Source organism: Rana temporaria, chromosome 6 (assembly GCF_905171775.1).
Source record: "Rana temporaria chromosome 6, aRanTem1.1, whole genome shotgun sequence".
Classification (NCBI taxonomy): domain Eukaryota; kingdom Metazoa; phylum Chordata; class Amphibia; order Anura; family Ranidae; genus Rana; species Rana temporaria.
In genome coordinates, this window is record NC_053494.1 from 23,523,561 (window position 1) to 23,540,747 (window position 17,187).

Consider the following 17,187-nt stretch of genomic DNA (forward strand, 5'->3'; position numbering starts at 1 on the left):
TCACTGATGTCACACGTCCAGCCCCGCCCCCCTACAGTTAGAAACACATGAGGTCACACTTAACCCCTTCAGCACCCCCTAGTGGTTAACTCCTAAACTGCAATTGTCATTTTCACAGTAATCAGTGCATTTTTATAGCGCTTTTCGCTGTGAAAATGACAATGGTCCCAAAAATGTGTCAAAACTGTCCGATGTGTCCGCCATAATCTCGCACTCACGAAAAAAAAAAAATTGCTGATCGCCGCCATTAGTAGTAAAAAATAAAAAAATTCATAAAAATGCCAATCGATAAACGCTTATTGCGATTTTTTTTACCAAAAGTAGGTAGAAGAATACGTATCGGCCTAAACTGAGATTGCATTTTTTTCAAAATTGTCGCTCTATTTTTGTTTATTAGGCAAAAAATAAAAACCGCAGAGGTGATCAAATACCACCAAAAGAAAGCTCTATTTGTGGGGAAAAAAGGACGCCAATTTTGTTTGGGAGCCACGTCGCACGACTGCTCAATTGTCAGTTAAAGCGCCGCAGTGCCGAAACGCAAAAACTGGTCAGGTCCTTTACCTGGATAATGGTCCGGGTCTTCGGTGGTTAAGGTAAAAAAAAAAAAAAACCCTCAACATTCTGCAAGCAGCAAAAATGCGCCAAAAAGGCAGATTGCGGGACTTTTAAAAATGCAACGGACTGGTGTGAAGAGTTCCATAGGATTTAATGCTAGTGCATTTTTCTTGAGTTTTCATTAAGGCAAAGAAACAGACGAAAAATGCATTAGTGAAAGGGCCCTTAGAGAAGGCAGCCAGCCTCGCAAAGTATCATGTGAGAGAGGATGCAGTCCCACCCTCAAACAATGAAAACTGGATTGGCTTTTTTGACCTCATTACATATGGAGGAATGACTGATGCACAATGTAATTTAACCACTTAACCCCCGGACCATATTGCTGGTCAAAGACCCAAGTACTTTTTGTGATTCGGCACTGTGTCGCTTTAACTGACAATTGCGCGGTCGTGCGACATGGCTCCCAAACAAAATTGGCGTCCTTTATTTCCCACAAATAGAGCTTTCTTTTGGTGGTATTTGATCACCTCTGCGGTTTTTAGTTTTTGTGCTATAAACAAAAATAGAGCGACAATTTTGAAAAAAATTATTATTTTTTTACTTTTTGCTATAATAAATATCCCCCAAAAATATATATAAAAAACTATTTTTTTCCTCAGTTTAGGACGATACGTATTCTTCTACATATTTTTCGTTAAAAAAAGCGCAATAAGCGTTTATTGATTGGTTTGCGCAAAAGTTATAGCGTTTACAAAATAGGGGATATTTGTATTAATATTTTTTTTTTACTAGTGGCGGCGATCAGCGATTTTTTTTCGGTACTGCGACATTATGGCGGACACTTCGGACACTTTTGACACATTTTTGGGACCATTGGCATTTTTATAGCGATCAGTGCTATAAAAATGCATTGGGTTACTATAAAAATGCCACTGGCAGGGAAGGGGTTAACACTAGGGGGCGGGGAAGGGTTTAAGTATGTCCCTGGGTGTGTTCTAACTGTAGGGGGTGTGGCCTCACTAGGGGAAATGACTGATCGCTGTTCATACATTGTATGAACAAAGGATCAGCATTTCCCCCCCGACAGGACCGGGAGCTGTGTGTTTACACAAACAGCTCCCGGTCCCCGCTCTGTAACGAGCGATCGTGTGTCCCTGGCGGCGATCGCGCACGGGAGCGAGCGCGTGCCCCTGGTAGCCTGCGAGAGAGCCGACGTAGAATGAGGGCGGCAGGTCGGCAAGCAGTTAAGGTTGCACACCAGAGTTAGTATAAAATATCTTGAATTATTTCTTATGACAGCCACAAGACAGCTCTACCTTCTCCTCAAATGGCGTCGTCTTCATGAAAGTCTGAAGGCGCTTCTCATGGTTTAATGGTCCTGGTTTGGCCGCAGGTTTGACTGCAGTCTTTTCACCGTCCTTTTCCTCCTTTTTGCCGGCAGCTTCCTGGCAAAGAGATATTAAGATTTACCGATGTCACAACAATCCTACATTTTTCAGATATGCACAATTACACAGAGGTGAGCACCACGATCGTCCCTGAAGCTCTGGTGCTCGTGGGCATCATAGAATTTGTATGCTGCGTTTGTCTATATGGGTTTCCTTCCACAAACCAAAAACATACTGCCTGGCTTCCATCAAAATTAGCTAAATTATATATAAATGTGTGATGTGAGTAATGGACTGTAAGCAACTTTGGGGGAAGGAATTGAAGTCAGTGGCCCGGATTCAGAAAGCAGATACGCCGTCGTAACTCTGAATGCGGCCGTCGCATCTCGGCGTCCGATTCATAAAATCAGATACGCCTCAATGTTGCCTAGATACGAGCGGCGCAAGTCTCCTACGCCGTCGTATCTTAGGGTGCAATATTTACGCTGACCGCTAGGGGGGGTTCCCTAGACTTCCGTGTCGAATATGCAAATTAGGTAGATACTCCGATTCAGAAACGTACATCCGCCCGGCGGTATTTTTATGTCGTTTGCGTAACGCTTTTTCCAGCGTAAAGTCACCCCTCATAAAGCAGGGGTAAGTCATGTTAAGTATGAACGTCGGAAACGACCGAACAGCGTCGTATTTTACGTCGTTTACGTAAGTCGTTCGCGAATACGGCTGTACGTAAATTACGCTCACGTCGAAAGCATCGACAGTTTGCGGCGTAATTTGGAGCATGCGCACTTGGAAACGTTCACGGACGCCACTCGTAAAAAAACGTCAAATACGCGGGGGTCACAATTAATTTAAATAAAACACGCCCACATCATCCACATTTGAATTAGGCGGGCTTACGCCGGACCACATATGTTACGCCGCCAAAACTTAGGGCGCAAGTTCTTTCTGAATACGGAACTTGCGCCCTAATTTACGACGGCTGAGATACGTTACGCCCGCCGAGAGATACGCTATTGTATCCGAATCCGGGCCCGTGTGTCTGTATTCTGAAAAGAGCTGCAGTTTGCCAGTAATTTAGAGAAGAATAAAGAATTACATTTTATTGTAAGAACGCAATTAACAAGAACAATGGGCGCAACATTTGGCCAACAAGTTAATTCAAGAAAGACCATATACAGTGTTGGTATAAGATGAGAGAGACCGAGCAGTGCTGGAAATATTTCATAGGGTTGGCGGTTGGACAAGTAAGTAGCAAGCAAAGGGATGAGGGGGGAGGCCTCAATTTTTAGATGAACACGTGCAATTCAATTTAAGAGAGGCGTGGAATGTCAATTGGAGGATCACTGGCTAGGAGTCTGGATAGATACACCATTGAGTATGTTGTAAGGATTGCATTCTAGGTTTTTGAGTTTCTGCAGGCAAGGTTTGAATGAAAGATTTCCAAAATGTTGAACCCGCAATTCCTTCTGCATGGAGGCCTTCACCTATTCCCTGAGATGAACAGAGGATCATTTGGCTAGAACTAAAGATATAGTAGGGGGTTCTGGGAAGCTCCACTTATGTAAAATACTCTTCCGTGCCTCAAGGGATATGGTGGTAAGAAGTTGCTTGCAGCCCCCTTGAGATTTTAATGCTCGGGAAATTAATTAGGCCAAGAATAAAGTAACTATTTTATAGATAGGATTGTCAAGAAGGACAATATGATGCATGATATTCCAATTTCCTTCCCTAAGGCCAGATGGAACAATGAGGTAGGCTGAGAAAAAACAAAAACCCCACTAAACCAGTGTGAACCCCAATGGAGACTTAAGCTGGCCAGTCCCGATTTTTATTATTTATTTTTTTTTAAAACCCGCCTGTCAAATATGCTCTGAAAAGCGATCTGAATGCAGTACCCACTTAAGGGGGTTTTTTTTTTTAGCAACACCCTACCTTTATTAAAAAAAATTTAAATAAATTGCCACCTATAGTTGATTGCTTCAGTTGCACTATCGGGGACTGAAATGCTCCAGGAAAGCCTTTTTCATGCAGAGCTAATCAGAGTGATCAGTTGACAGTCAAATGGCTTTGTGTGCAATTGAGAAGGTGATTAGCTACACCTGATTAGGTTTACAAGTAATTCTTAAGAGGGGGTGATCCTTTTTTCTTCAATTCAACTTTTTACACTTTTTTTTTTTTTTTTAGTAACACACCCTACATTTAAAAAAAATAAAATTGCACACTTATAGTTGATTGCTTCAGTTGCACCATCGGGGACTGAAATGCTCCAGGAAAGCTCTTTTCATGCAGAGCTAATCAGAGTGATCAGTTGACAGTCAAATGGCTTTGTGTGACCTTCGCGGTCATTCTGTTTTTGAATTTTATTAATGTTTTTGTTCTCCCGGACACTTTTTTTTGCCCCCAGGACACTTGTTTTCCTCTCCTTAGGAGGAGGAGCCCGCCTGTTAAATACTGTCTAAAAAATAATCTGAATGCAGTAACCACTTACAGGGTTTTTTTTTTACACTTATTTTTTAGCAACACACCCTTAGCTAGATTCAGGTAGGGCGCCGCATCTTTAAGGCGGCGTAGCGTATCGTATTTACGCTATGCCGCCTTAAGTCAGAGAGGCAAGTACTGTATTCACAAAGCACTTGCCTCCTAACTTACGGCGGCGTAGCGTAAATGGGGCCGGCGTAAGCACGCCTAATTCAAATGAGGATGGGGGGCGTGTTTTATGGAAATGATTGGTGACCCGACGTGATTGACATTTTTTACGAACGGCGCATGCGCCGTCCGTGTACATATCCCAGTGTGCATTGCTCCAAAGTACACCGCAAGGACGTATTGGTTTCGACGTGAACGTAAATTACGTCCAGCCCCATTCACGGACGACTTATGCAAACGACGTAAAATTTTCAAATTTCGACGCGGGAACAACGGCCATACTTAATATTGGCTAGGCCAGCTATTTGTTGGAATAACTTTACGCCGGAAAAGCCCTACGTAAACAACGTATCTTTACTGCGACGGGTGCACGTACGTTCGTGAATCGGCGTATCAGTCATTTACATATTCTACGCCGAACTCAACGGAAGCACCACCTAGCGGCCAGCGGAAAAATTGCACCCTAAGATATACGACGGCGTAGGAGACTTACGCCGCTCGTATCTTAGCCTAATTTAAGTGTATCTGGTTTCCAGAATACGCTTAAATTTGTGACGGCGTAGATTCAGAGTTACGACGGCGTATCTACTGATACGCCGGCGTAACTGGCTCTGAATCTGGCTACCTAACTTTATAAAAATAAATAAATAAAAAGCGCTTGTCAAATACTCTCTGAAAATCAATATGAATGCAGTACCCACTAAATGTTTTTTTTTTACACTAATATTTTAGCAACACACCTTTATGATTTTTTTTTTTCCAATAAAAACCCAGAGTCGAAAAAAAACCCGGACTGGAGTTTGGAGAGAAAAAAAAAAAAAAACTAAAAAAAACGTACAGCTATCTTTTTTTTCTTCCATTTAACAATATTCATGCGTACCAGGCTTAAGGCATGCCTTACTTTCATCACAAAGCCCACACATAAAAGCATTAAATCCATATTTAGGACAGTGGATGAAGCCATGCAAACTATCCCCTGGGCCAGCTTTGCAAATGGAATAGCTAGTGGCTTTTTACACAACAGATAGGGCAAAACATTACAGAACCATTTCTCAAAACGGCATATAGTTCTTTCAGACATGTTGGCCATCATCAGTGTATGGGAACCATGGCTTATTTGAAGCAGGACTTGGAAACCAAAAAAGGACGAATAACCTGAAAGCTCTCCATGGTTGAGCTGTCCATAATTTCCGGTGACAATGTTCTAGAAGGAATCAGTACCTACCTGATCGGTGCGCAGAGAAACATGCTTATACAAAATTGCACAGAACTAAAAAAATGAAGAAGTATAAACTGCTATGCAAAATTCTATCCATACAAGCCAACATCCCTCAGGCTATGTAAATGGGATTATGCAAATTCTCTCCTACAGATCTCATTTAATGATGCATTTTGTTGGGTGATGCAGTCAGCAGCGCTTCTACAAACACAAGTACGGCTAGCTATAAATTATTTGTTTCAAAAGAAACACTTTAAAGGGGAACACCAGTTTTCATTTCGAAAAAAAAAATCCAAAATCACAAAACACATTAGGGAAAAAACAAACAAAAAAAAAAAAACAGTCTTTACTGCATTACTTACCTTCACTTTGGCACTTTCCCCAGCAAAAAGCACTCAGAGGTCCTAAACTTTCTAAACAAAGGGCCAGTTTACAGTCATTCAGACTGTAGGTGGGCCCGAGTGTGGCCATTGGGTGTAGAAAACGTCCCGGCATCAGTGGGAGTAAACAATGCCCCATTGTTGGTGTCAGCGAGAGGAACTGTGCACCATTATTGGGAGAAAGTGTGCCCCGTCATTGGTAGGAATTGCGCCCCATCATTCATTGGGTCCCATTGTTGGCATCATTGGTAGGAATTGTACCCCATCATTGGTAGGAATTGTGTCCCATCGTTGGTGTCATTAGGAGGAATTGTGCCCCATCATTGATGTTATTGGGCGCCATTGTTGGCATCATTGGGAGGCACTGTGCCCCATTGTTGGTATCTTTGGTAGGAATTATGCCCCATCATTTGTGTCATTGGGAGGAATTTTGCCCTATCGGTGTCACTGGGACCCATTCTTGGTGTCATTAGGAGGAATTGTGCATCATTGGTTTCATTGGTAAGAATTGCGTCTCATTCTTGGTGTCATTGGGAGGAATTGTGCCCAATCACCGACGTCATTTGAAAGAATTGTGCCCCATCATTGGTGTCATTGGGCCCCAATGTTGGCATCATTGGGAGGAAATGTGCCCCATTGTTGGTATCTTTGGTAGGAATTATGCCCCATCATTTGTGTCATTGGGAAGAATTGTGCCCCATCGTTGGTCCAAGGCCGGGATAAAAGCAAGCAAAGGGCTGCAGTTTGGAGACACCCCAGTGTCATTCAACCCACTTGTCAACAACCAAGCCGGCCTGACAGGAGAATGATGCAGAGAACAGCGCCCACATCACTACATAAAGCACGGTCAAATATTTAAGAGGACTCTGCATATCACACGACCATCAAGAAGACGCCAAAAGCTATAGATTTTTTTCTAGTTGGGGTATTCAAATTGAGGGGGGGGGGGGGGGAGCAGTCCAAGACTTAAAAGGCCCATTATATTGGAAACATACCATTAAAGGGTTATTTCTCCTTGACAAGTGTTTGGTAGATGCCGATGAACCCCTTACATTTTGTTATCTCTCTCGGGCACCCAACACACCAATGGTGCGCATTTTGAAAAGGCACCCACTATTAAACATATTATAAAAAAATATATATATATTTTTATATATTATAAACAAATAATTATTTTTATATATTATAAATATATAATAAATATATTTATATATATTTATATTGTTGGTATCTTTGGTAGGAATTATGTCACAGGCCTGGCAGCCGGAGTGCCATTTAAGGTTGCTGGGAGGAACAAGTCTCTGCCACAGACTTGGCTCTGATTGAATGTTGAGGCCTCTGCCACAGGCCTAGTGCAATATTTAAGTTGAACAGCAGAGCGAATCCTCCCAGTAAATTACGTTAGGGTCACCGGTTGACAGTGCAAGTGTACCTGTCAATATTCCGGTCACCAGATCCCCGATGGTTCGTTCAAGCCCTTTTGGATAACCTGCCGCCGGGTTCTCCTCAAGCCGATTCCCCACCGAACGGCATACAGCCTAGGATCTCCTTAGTAGAAGTGGGGACCCAGTAAGTCACTGGGGCCCCTTGGCAGCATCAGTCATTCGAGGAGGGCCCAGAAACAGGAACTCCACGTAGCGCGCGACCCTAGGCCAGGTAGGCCATAGTGGTGGGGCCAGCGATGTGCGCACACCCTAAAGGTGGGTGCCGCACCTGGAACCCGCGAAGAACCCAGAACAACGGTCTCCGCCACAGAAATACCCCTCCCCAGCATGCACAGAGAGGCCCAACTCCTCTCATTGGCTGCTGGGAAGAAGTGGCTCCGCCTGGATCCCTCTGGCGCCATCTGCCGTCCAGAGATGAAACCGTATCTCTGGACGCACAGACTGACCCACAGGACAGTCCAGGATTTGGCGACAGCCAAATTTACCAAATCAAGAATGAGAGCAACATAAATCTCTCATTCTCCCACTAAATTTAACATAGCGTCCTTTCTGAAGGTAAAGGGGCGCTACACAATGATTAAAAGAATCAAGCTCCGGACCACCCCCATATGCACCACACAGTTATGAGCAATGTGCAGGGGAACGCATTGGAGCTCAGTATCCCAGGTTCAAGCAGAGACTTTTATCAATGACTCCCTAAGTGCAAAGAACAATATATAAGTACCGTATTTATCGGCGTATACCGCTCACTTTTTTGTGCGCGGTATATCGTGGGTGCGCGGTATACGCCGATACCCGCGCCGAGTTTTGAATACTGCGCCGACATATACCGAGCGCAGTACACTCGGGTATAGTCGGCCAGTCTCGGCTCCTTCCGCGCTCACGTCCTGGACGTACAGGGCGTGAGTGTTGCCGAGCCTGCCCGAAAATACACGAGTGTACTGCGCTCTGTATATGTCGGCGTAGTATTCAAACTCAGCGCGGGAAACGAGCGGGGAGGACGCCCGCAGAAGGACGCCGGACCCGACGAAGAGGACACCTGAAGCCCGCAGACGGACCCGACGAAGAGGACACCCGAAGCCGCAGAAGGACGCCGGACCCGACGAAGAGGACACCTGAAGCCGCAGACGGACGCCGGACCCGACGAGGCCGCCGATGGACACCAAAACTAAGTACAAAAAAATTCCACAGGATTGGGGGCCACTTTAGGGGTGCGCGGTATACGCGGGAGCGCGTTATACCGCAATAAATACGGTATCTCTTGGGAATTTTTATTACTGCTAAAAGTTTTGCAAGTGTGATGCAAGGACTGGTTTACTTTTAAGTTTTTTTGTTGACCTACCTTCTGAAAACAGCCATTCCTACAACTTACCATTATTTAGCAGATAAAATGTAATAAAAATTGATCAATCCCGTTACTCTGATAAAACAGGACATATGTATATGTATGGATTCTTTTTATGCTATCCTCATATTGCATCATCTCCTTCAGCTGACATTTGCTGCACAAAGATAAAGACATTCCAGCGAGATTGGCTGTTAATAGCTGTTTGCGTCTTTCCAGCCTGGTCTCTGAGATACTGTGTAAACAGAGAGGCTTATGGGATCAACATGTTACTTAACTGTGGTTCTGCAGGGAGCCCTTGGCATGCATCAGGTGACTCCTGACAATCGTTAATACTCTACGGTGACTACAGGTAGTAGATGCAATTCTCCCTCTGCACTTGACGTCTCATGAGGATATATATTTAAAGCTACCAACGTCAATAATGCTCCAATCCTCCCCCCTGCTAATATTGTGAATGACAATAAAATGTTAGCAAAAAAAAAAAAAAAGGGCAACAGCACATCTGAGAATAAAACATCTGATGTGACAACGCAATAAAAAAAAAAGTATTTACAGCTTACCATGCTACAAAATGCCACAAGTGTGGCAAAATAAGCACCCTGTCAGTAATTTAAGGGGTTGTAAAGGTAAACAAATGTTTTTCCTAAATAGCTTCCTTTACCTTAGTGCAGTCCTCCTTCACTTACCTCATCCTTCCATTTTGCTTTTAAATGTCCTTATTTCTTCTGAGAAATCCTCACTTCCTGTTCTTCTGTCTGTAACTCCACACAGTAATGTAAGGCTTTCTCCCTGGTGTGGAGTGTCGTGCTCGCCCCCTCCCTTGGACTACAGGAGAGTCAGGACGCCCTCTAACACACAGCTCTTTTCTCTATCAGCAACGTAGAAAGCATCCTGACTCTCCTGTAGTACAAGGGAGGGGGCGAACACGACACTCCACACCAGGGAGAAAGTACAAGACCAATGGGAGGGTCAGTTCGCCTAGTTCACATATTTGTGAGAAAAATAAGTAGGCCGTCACTCAACCCTTCCCTTCAAACATGCTAGCCGTCTGCATCTCTTGATAATCCTCTTGCTTCCACACTATCAGGCCCTGACCATGAGTATGGAGAATTGCATAGTAGTTCAGTGACTCAAAGCATGAAAGCTTTTAGTGTAGCCAGTTGCCTCGATTTTCAGAAGATCAGCAATGGCAGCCCATTTATTTCCCCCATAATACATTCAGTTTAGGGCCGCAGCGACGTGGGCAACTTGTGTTTGGTGGGGGCTGGGCACAAAAGTACTTGGTTCTAAAAACACATCTCCATGGTTGTTCCTCAGCACTTACCCTTCCTGCGTTGCGTGCCTGCTGGAAGGCCTCTGACCTCCTCATCTTCTCCAGCTCAATCTCTCTTGAGATAAGTTGCTTGGCCTGGTAGGTGAGCTGCTTGCGAGCTGGGAGATCGGGGAACCTGCACACATCCTCCACATTACTGCAAAAATACAAAAACATTCAGAGCTAAACAAAGACATGATACCTTCACCAAGCTGCCTCGTATCCACAGCATGTAATAGAAGAGATATCTGTATTGTCTATAACAATATTCAGCCTGCTATAGTCTATAGCAGAGGTGGCCAACCAGTGGCCCGCGGAGCCCTCTGATGTGGCCCCCGACCTCCTGCTCTAGAATAGCGGGTTGGCAAGGCCAAATCGCAGGTTGCCGATCTGCCATACCACAGCATCAGTGTTGTGAATGAAGCTGGTGGTAGAGGAAGAAAGCGAGTCCGGACCAGAGCCCCATAAGCTGATGTTTCCTCTACAGCGCCGGCTTTGCCACAGAAGGAGTCAATGGCAATGTTCAGCTAACCCGCAGGATAGACACAGGTGCACTACGCTGCACCGGTGGTGTGGGTAAACCATCAGTTGAAAGCAGTCTTAGGCTCTTTTCACATCATCAGCCCGACCAAATGGGACCCTCATTTCACCTTTACAGAGCAGCAGATGTCCATTTACACTCGCCTACCTCCAATCCAAAAAAAAGATGGGAATTCGTCCCCTTCCATCTTGGCATATCGGAGGGGCCATAGAGTAGCCATGACCTGTCATCCGCCCGCTCCGCTCATTGTGGCCCACGACTGGTTACCAAGTTGCTTAAATGGCCCTTGTTATTCAAAAGGTTGGGCATCCCTGGTCTATAGCTTTTAGAAAATTAATAATAAGAAGACAATCAATTGCTATTAGGCAGGGAACACAATTCTCACTTTTATACCCAAGAACCAATATATAATATAGAGAGTCTAAAACAGGGGTGGCCAACCAGTGGCCCGGGGCCACATCAGAGGGCCACATGTGGCCCGCGGAGCCCTCTAATGTGGCCCACGACCTCCTGCTCTGGAATGGCGGGTTGGCAAGCCCAGATCGCAGATTGCCGACCCGCCATACCACAGCATCAGTGGTGTGAATGAAGCTGGTGGTAGAGGAAGAAAGTGACTGCGGAGCAGAGCCCCATAAGCCAATGTTTCCTCTACAGCACTGGCTTTTGCCACAGGAGGAGACAATGGCAAAGTTCAGCTAACCCGCAGGATAGACACAGGTGCACTACGCTGCACCCGCAGTGTGGGTAAACCCCAGCACATCAGTGTGAAAGCAGTCTTGGACCCTTTTCACACAACCAGCCCGACCAAATGGAACCCTCAATTCACCTCTTCAGAGAGTCAGGTGTCCGTTTACGCCGGCCTACCTCCAATCCGAAAAACAGAAGGGAATTTATCCCCTTCCATCAGGGCGGATCAGAGGGCCTATAGAGTAGCCGTGACCTGTCATCCGCCCGCTCCGCTCATTGTGGCCCGCGACTGGTTACGAAGTTGCTTAAGTGGCCCTTAGGCCTCGTACACACGTCCGAGGAACTCGACGGGCAAAACACATTGTTTTGCTCGTCGAGTTCATTGTGAAGCTGCCGAGGATCTCGGCGAGCCAAGTTTCCCCGTTGACTAACGAGGAAATAAAGAACATGTTCTCTATTTGGCTCAACGAGATCCTCGTCGGTTTACTCGGCTGAAAGTGTACACACGGCCGGGTTTCTCGGCAGAATACGGCTCCGATCGAGTTTCTGGCTGAATTCTGCCGAGAAACTCGGTCGTGTGTACGGGGCCTGACTCTTCAAAAGGTTGGGCACCCCTGGTCTAAAAGGTCAAAAGATGAATTTCCTAATAAAAAAAATAAAAATAAAAATAAAATAAAAATTAAGATAAAAAAAACAAAAAACAAACAAAAGGCAACTGCCTCACCTTCAGATTAAATGTGCTTTGTTGCCGTCATCTTTTCTTCTATATTTGTGTATCAATTCCTGATTGGTTGCTTACAGCAACCAATCTAATTGCACTAATGTAGTACATGACATGACATATGTCAAAATGTTTAATTTAGAGAGATGCTTAAACATGTTACTCTAAAACTTCATATTCCTGATATGTGCTTGTGTTAAAAAGCATCTCCATGTATTGCTTCCTTTGTGTGAAATATCTCTGGAGCTAGCCGTAAAAAACCGGGTGACATTCAACACCCTTTGCCTCACCCACAAATGCACGCAAGGAAACGCGCCGCAATACTTATGCGAGAAAATAAAACACTACCCCCCAATCAACTAATCAGAACCTTCTCCACATCCCAAAGTCCCGCTGCAAATCAGATTCGCAGTCCAAGTACCACGGTTATGGAATGCTCTACCTACAGACATTCGGATGGAAGAAAACCATCGGGGCTTAAAAAAAAAAAAAAAATTATTATAATATATATATATATATATATATATATATATATATATATATATATATATATATATATATATATATATATATATATATATATATATTCAGGGGTTGACAAATTTGCTTGGAATCTAGGAGCCAGCTAAAAAAGTTAGGAGCCAGAAAACGCACCCCGCCCCGACGAGCTTGCGCGCAGAAGCGAACACATACGTGAGCATCGCCGGCATATGTAAACGGTGTTCAAACCACACATGTGAGGTATCGCCGCGATTGGTAGAGCGAGAGCAATAATTCTAGCCCTAGACCTTCTCTAACTCAAACATGTCGCCATTCCACGAGCGGACGTAATTTTGAAGCGTGACATGTTGGGTATCAATTTACTCGGCGTAACATTATCTTTCATAATATTAAAAAAAATGGGGATAACTTTACCGTTGTCTTATTTTTTTAATTAAAAAAAAAGTGTAATTTTTCCCCCAAAAAGTGCGCTTGTAAGACCGCTGCGCAAATACGCCGTGACAGAAAGTATTGCAACAATCGCCATTTTATTCTCTAGGGTGTTAGGATAAAAAATATATATAATGTTTGGGGGTTCTAATTAGAGGGAAGAAGATGGCAGTGAAAATAGTGAAAAATTACATTAGAATTGCTGTTTAACTTGTAATGCTTAACTTGTAATACCAACGGCCAACACCAGATGGTGCCAGCTTACACATCTGGTGGTAATAACTTGTAATACCAACGGCTCACCACCAGATGGCCCCCCTTCCAAGCCAAGTCGCCAGGACCCTATTTCTAGTCGCCATGGCGACCAGGATTTGTCGAGCCCTGATATATATAACACACACACACACACACACACACACACACACACACAGTAAAACCTTGGTTTACGAGCATAATTTGTTCCGGAAACTTGCTTGTAACCCAAAGCACTTGTATATCAAAGCATTTTTTTACAGGGTATAAAAAGAGAAGAGCGGCTCCTCTAAGTGTAGCAATAAGTTGCTAAATGTTGTACCTTCATTAAATGTAACCATATTGCTACACTTAGAGGTGGCTCTCTTTTTTTATACTCCGTTGTGACATGACGCTACTCTTATATCAAGACATCGCTTGTATATCAAGGCAAAATGTATTAAAACATTTTGCAAAACACTCTCAAACCAAGGTTTTACTGTAACTTTGATATCCTGCATTAAAATTCAACTATCCAGTACTTGGGACATGATTTTTAAGAAAGAAGAATATTGGGTTGATTCTAGCAGATGATTGGATTCAGTGGATGTACAATTTACTCATGGGAACCAGTAACATGTGAAGAAGCAGATGGAGCTATAAGGACCCAGCAACGTGAAGAATCACATACATCTATTAAGGAACTTGGAAGACAACCAAGAACTGCACTGCAGGCAGTCATAAAAGACACAAAGCAACACACCTATATATTAAACGGATTGTAAGGGAAGCTATGGCAGATTCCATCATTTTGATTGGATCGCACATTGATCGGATAGAAAAGCCATACAATGTATGGCCACCAAAGCAGAGGAACGGATTACGTGCTCCGCTGGTGGCCACTAGCGCCCTCTTACAGGTACTTCGGTGCCTCAACAAGGATATTGAAACGGGGCAGCAGCTGGGATCATTACAGATAAGTCAATATTTGACCTTGGCTGAGATTTAATTAAATGGAAATGAGAAAATAAATAATGTAAAGCAAACATACATGACAGGTGGAAAGTGTTCTAAAGGTAAACTTGGGTTTGTAATTTCCAATCAGCGGCAGTAGCTGTTTTGAAGCTCTGGATTAGAAGAAAGAGGTGGCAAAGAGGCTACCCTGCCATTAAATGGCAGGGGAACGCATCTATAGAGCGGGCTGCCATCTGCTTCCCACAAGCGAGCGGGCCGATAACATAATCTGGTCTCCAGGAGAAGTCACCCCTGAGATTATGTAACCAGCAACACATTAATAACACCTCTTCAATTTCTCTGCCAGTCCTGAACGGTACAAGGCGTCACTGGGCTCTTCTGTATGAGGCCATGGAAACGGCGGATGTGGCACAGTGCCACCGCAATATTACCAGTACACGCCAACTGGGCAGACATATGATGTAGGCATCATATGACGAAGACGTAGGCATCACACCAACCCCAGTTCCAGATCTAGAGGGAAAAAAGGAATGATTGCTGCCCAAATGCTAATTGTAAAATACCCGTAGGTATTCCACCTGTTGTAAGAGATGCTTGAATCAGGCTTTTGTATGATCACCTAAGGGCCCCCCTTCACATCAGGAAAAAAATTAAATAAAATATGCAGGTAAATGTGCAAACAAAAAAAAAAAAAAAAGCAGAAAATGCTTCCTTTTCCTGATCGTTTTTTAGAACTTACTTGAAAACGCGTAAAACGCGTAAAAGGGCCAATTTCCTAGCACAGCGTAAGCCGCGTCACGATTGGCGAAAGGAGCCGAACAGCGATGCGCATGCGCAGTATAGCGCCGACTCGCCGTTCGGCTCCTTTCGCCAACCGTGACGCGGCTTACGCGACGGGGGGAGCTAGTTTTTGGGCAAAACGTCAATCACAGACATGTTAGGAACGCCCACTCCCGCGGGACTCGCAACCCGGATGCATGGGTGAATATGCTGTACAAAGGTATGTACAGCATCAAAAAAATAATAATAGCCTTAATCGGATTGTAATGTGGGGGGGGCAGTGGAATAAAAAAAAAGTAGTTTGTAGGGTGAACCACCCCTTTAAAATACAATGAATGCATATATAATCTTAAAGGAACATTTTTGTTTAAATGGAACAGTGTGATGACAGGGTCTCTTTCAAGTAAACCCGGTTCTTTACTATGCAGGGTAAAGCGACAGGTCCCCACAGCAGCTTATACTTGTATTCTTTCAACTTCCTCGCCACTGAAAATGAGAAGCCGTGTAAGCTCCAAGTCTATCTAAGCAGAGCTTACACAGACCTGAGGACTCTGTCCGGTGTTTACAAGCACAGGTCCACATTTCAATCCAATTGTATGATAATTTGATTGAAATACACCCACCTTTGTGTTAATACAATCTATTTTTCTTTTACTTTTGTTCTTGTTTGGAGGCCAGGGTTACATTGATCTGTGTATGCTTCTGTCCATTTTTTTTAACATATGGTGTTGTGCAAAAATCTGAACAGTCTCATTGAATATTACTTCTTATGACAGATGCATTAGTTTGATTTACAATGCATGTGCAATACAAAATCAGACAATATAAAGAATATACCAAGCAGAAGTATTGATCAGATAAATCAATAGTTCATGTACTAAAATCATGTCTTCCACCATGTGGAATCTGGTTTGCGAAAAACAGATGGATGGGGAAACGTTCGCCATCAACACGGACCGGTCACCCGCCTGCTCAGCGGAGAGATGCCCAATCATGTCTTCCACCATGTGTCAGATCTGTATCCAACCTAAATGTCAATGTCTGTTTTTCAGGCGGACCCGATCGGACCACCCACTGTGCTCTATGGAGCGGTGGATGTCAGCGGACATGTGCCCACTGACACCAGCCATGTGCCCACTGACACCAGCCATGTGCCCACTGACACCAGCCATGTGCCCACTGACACCAGCCGGCATCAGATCTGGTCTGCTTAAAACAGATGGAGGAGGATTTTTTCGCCATCAACGCGGCCCGGTCACCCGCCTGCTCAGTGGGGGGTCAGCGGAGAGATCCCCCCCCATCTTCCACCATTTGTCAGATCTGTATACAACCTACATGGTAATGTTAACACCAAACCCTTATGCCCCCGTACACACGATCGATTTTCCCGGCGGTAAAAAGTCCGCTGGGAAAGAGAAGAACCTACTCGGCAGCTTTTTCCCCCTACACACGGCCGGTTTTCCTGGCAGACAAACAGCCATGAGAGCTTTGGCCGGGAATCCCGGCCGTGTGTATGCTCCACCGCAGTGTTTCCCATTGGAAAAACGGCCAGGAAAAAGACAGCCAGGAATTGCAGCAGGAAAAAAAATAATCTAATTTTATTCGCCGGGATCCCTGACATTTTTCCTGTCGGGAAAATTGCAATGGAGCATTCACACGGCAAGTTTTCCCGGCCAAAAGCTGTCATGGCAGTTTTTCCCGATGGGAAAACAGGTCGTGTGTAGGAGGCATTAAAAATGCTCAGGTAAACACATCCAGGATACATACATGGCCACTTTCACATCAGCAGACAGATCGGGTTTGCCTGTCTTTTTTTCAGGTGGACCCGATCGGACCACCCATTGTTCTTTATGGAGCGGCGGATGTCAGCAGTCATGAATCCGCGGACACCCGCTTACATTTGATCTGCTCTGCTAAAAACAGATGGATGGGGATACGTTCGCCATCAACACAGACCGGTCACCCGCCTGCTCAGCGGAGAGACCCCCCCCCGCTGAGCAGGCAAATCTGCCCGACAAATTCCGTTCCA

General features: G+C 44.5%; 1 protein-coding gene across 4 annotated transcripts in view; it reads right to left on the reverse strand.

Moving 5' to 3' along the window:
* Positions 1–17,187, reverse strand: part of CHTF18 (chromosome transmission fidelity factor 18) — a 90,787-nt gene that overhangs the window by 7,463 nt on the left and 66,137 nt on the right. For all 4 annotated transcript variants that reach the window (XM_040356454.1, XM_040356452.1, XM_040356450.1 and 1 more), the window contains exons 19-20: positions 10,306–10,450; positions 1,872–2,000 (exon numbers count right to left, since the gene is read on the reverse strand). In XM_040356454.1, the coding sequence (XP_040212388.1) occupies positions 1,872–2,000; positions 10,306–10,450 (274 nt within the window). The remainder of the gene's footprint in view (positions 1–1,871; positions 2,001–10,305; positions 10,451–17,187) is intronic.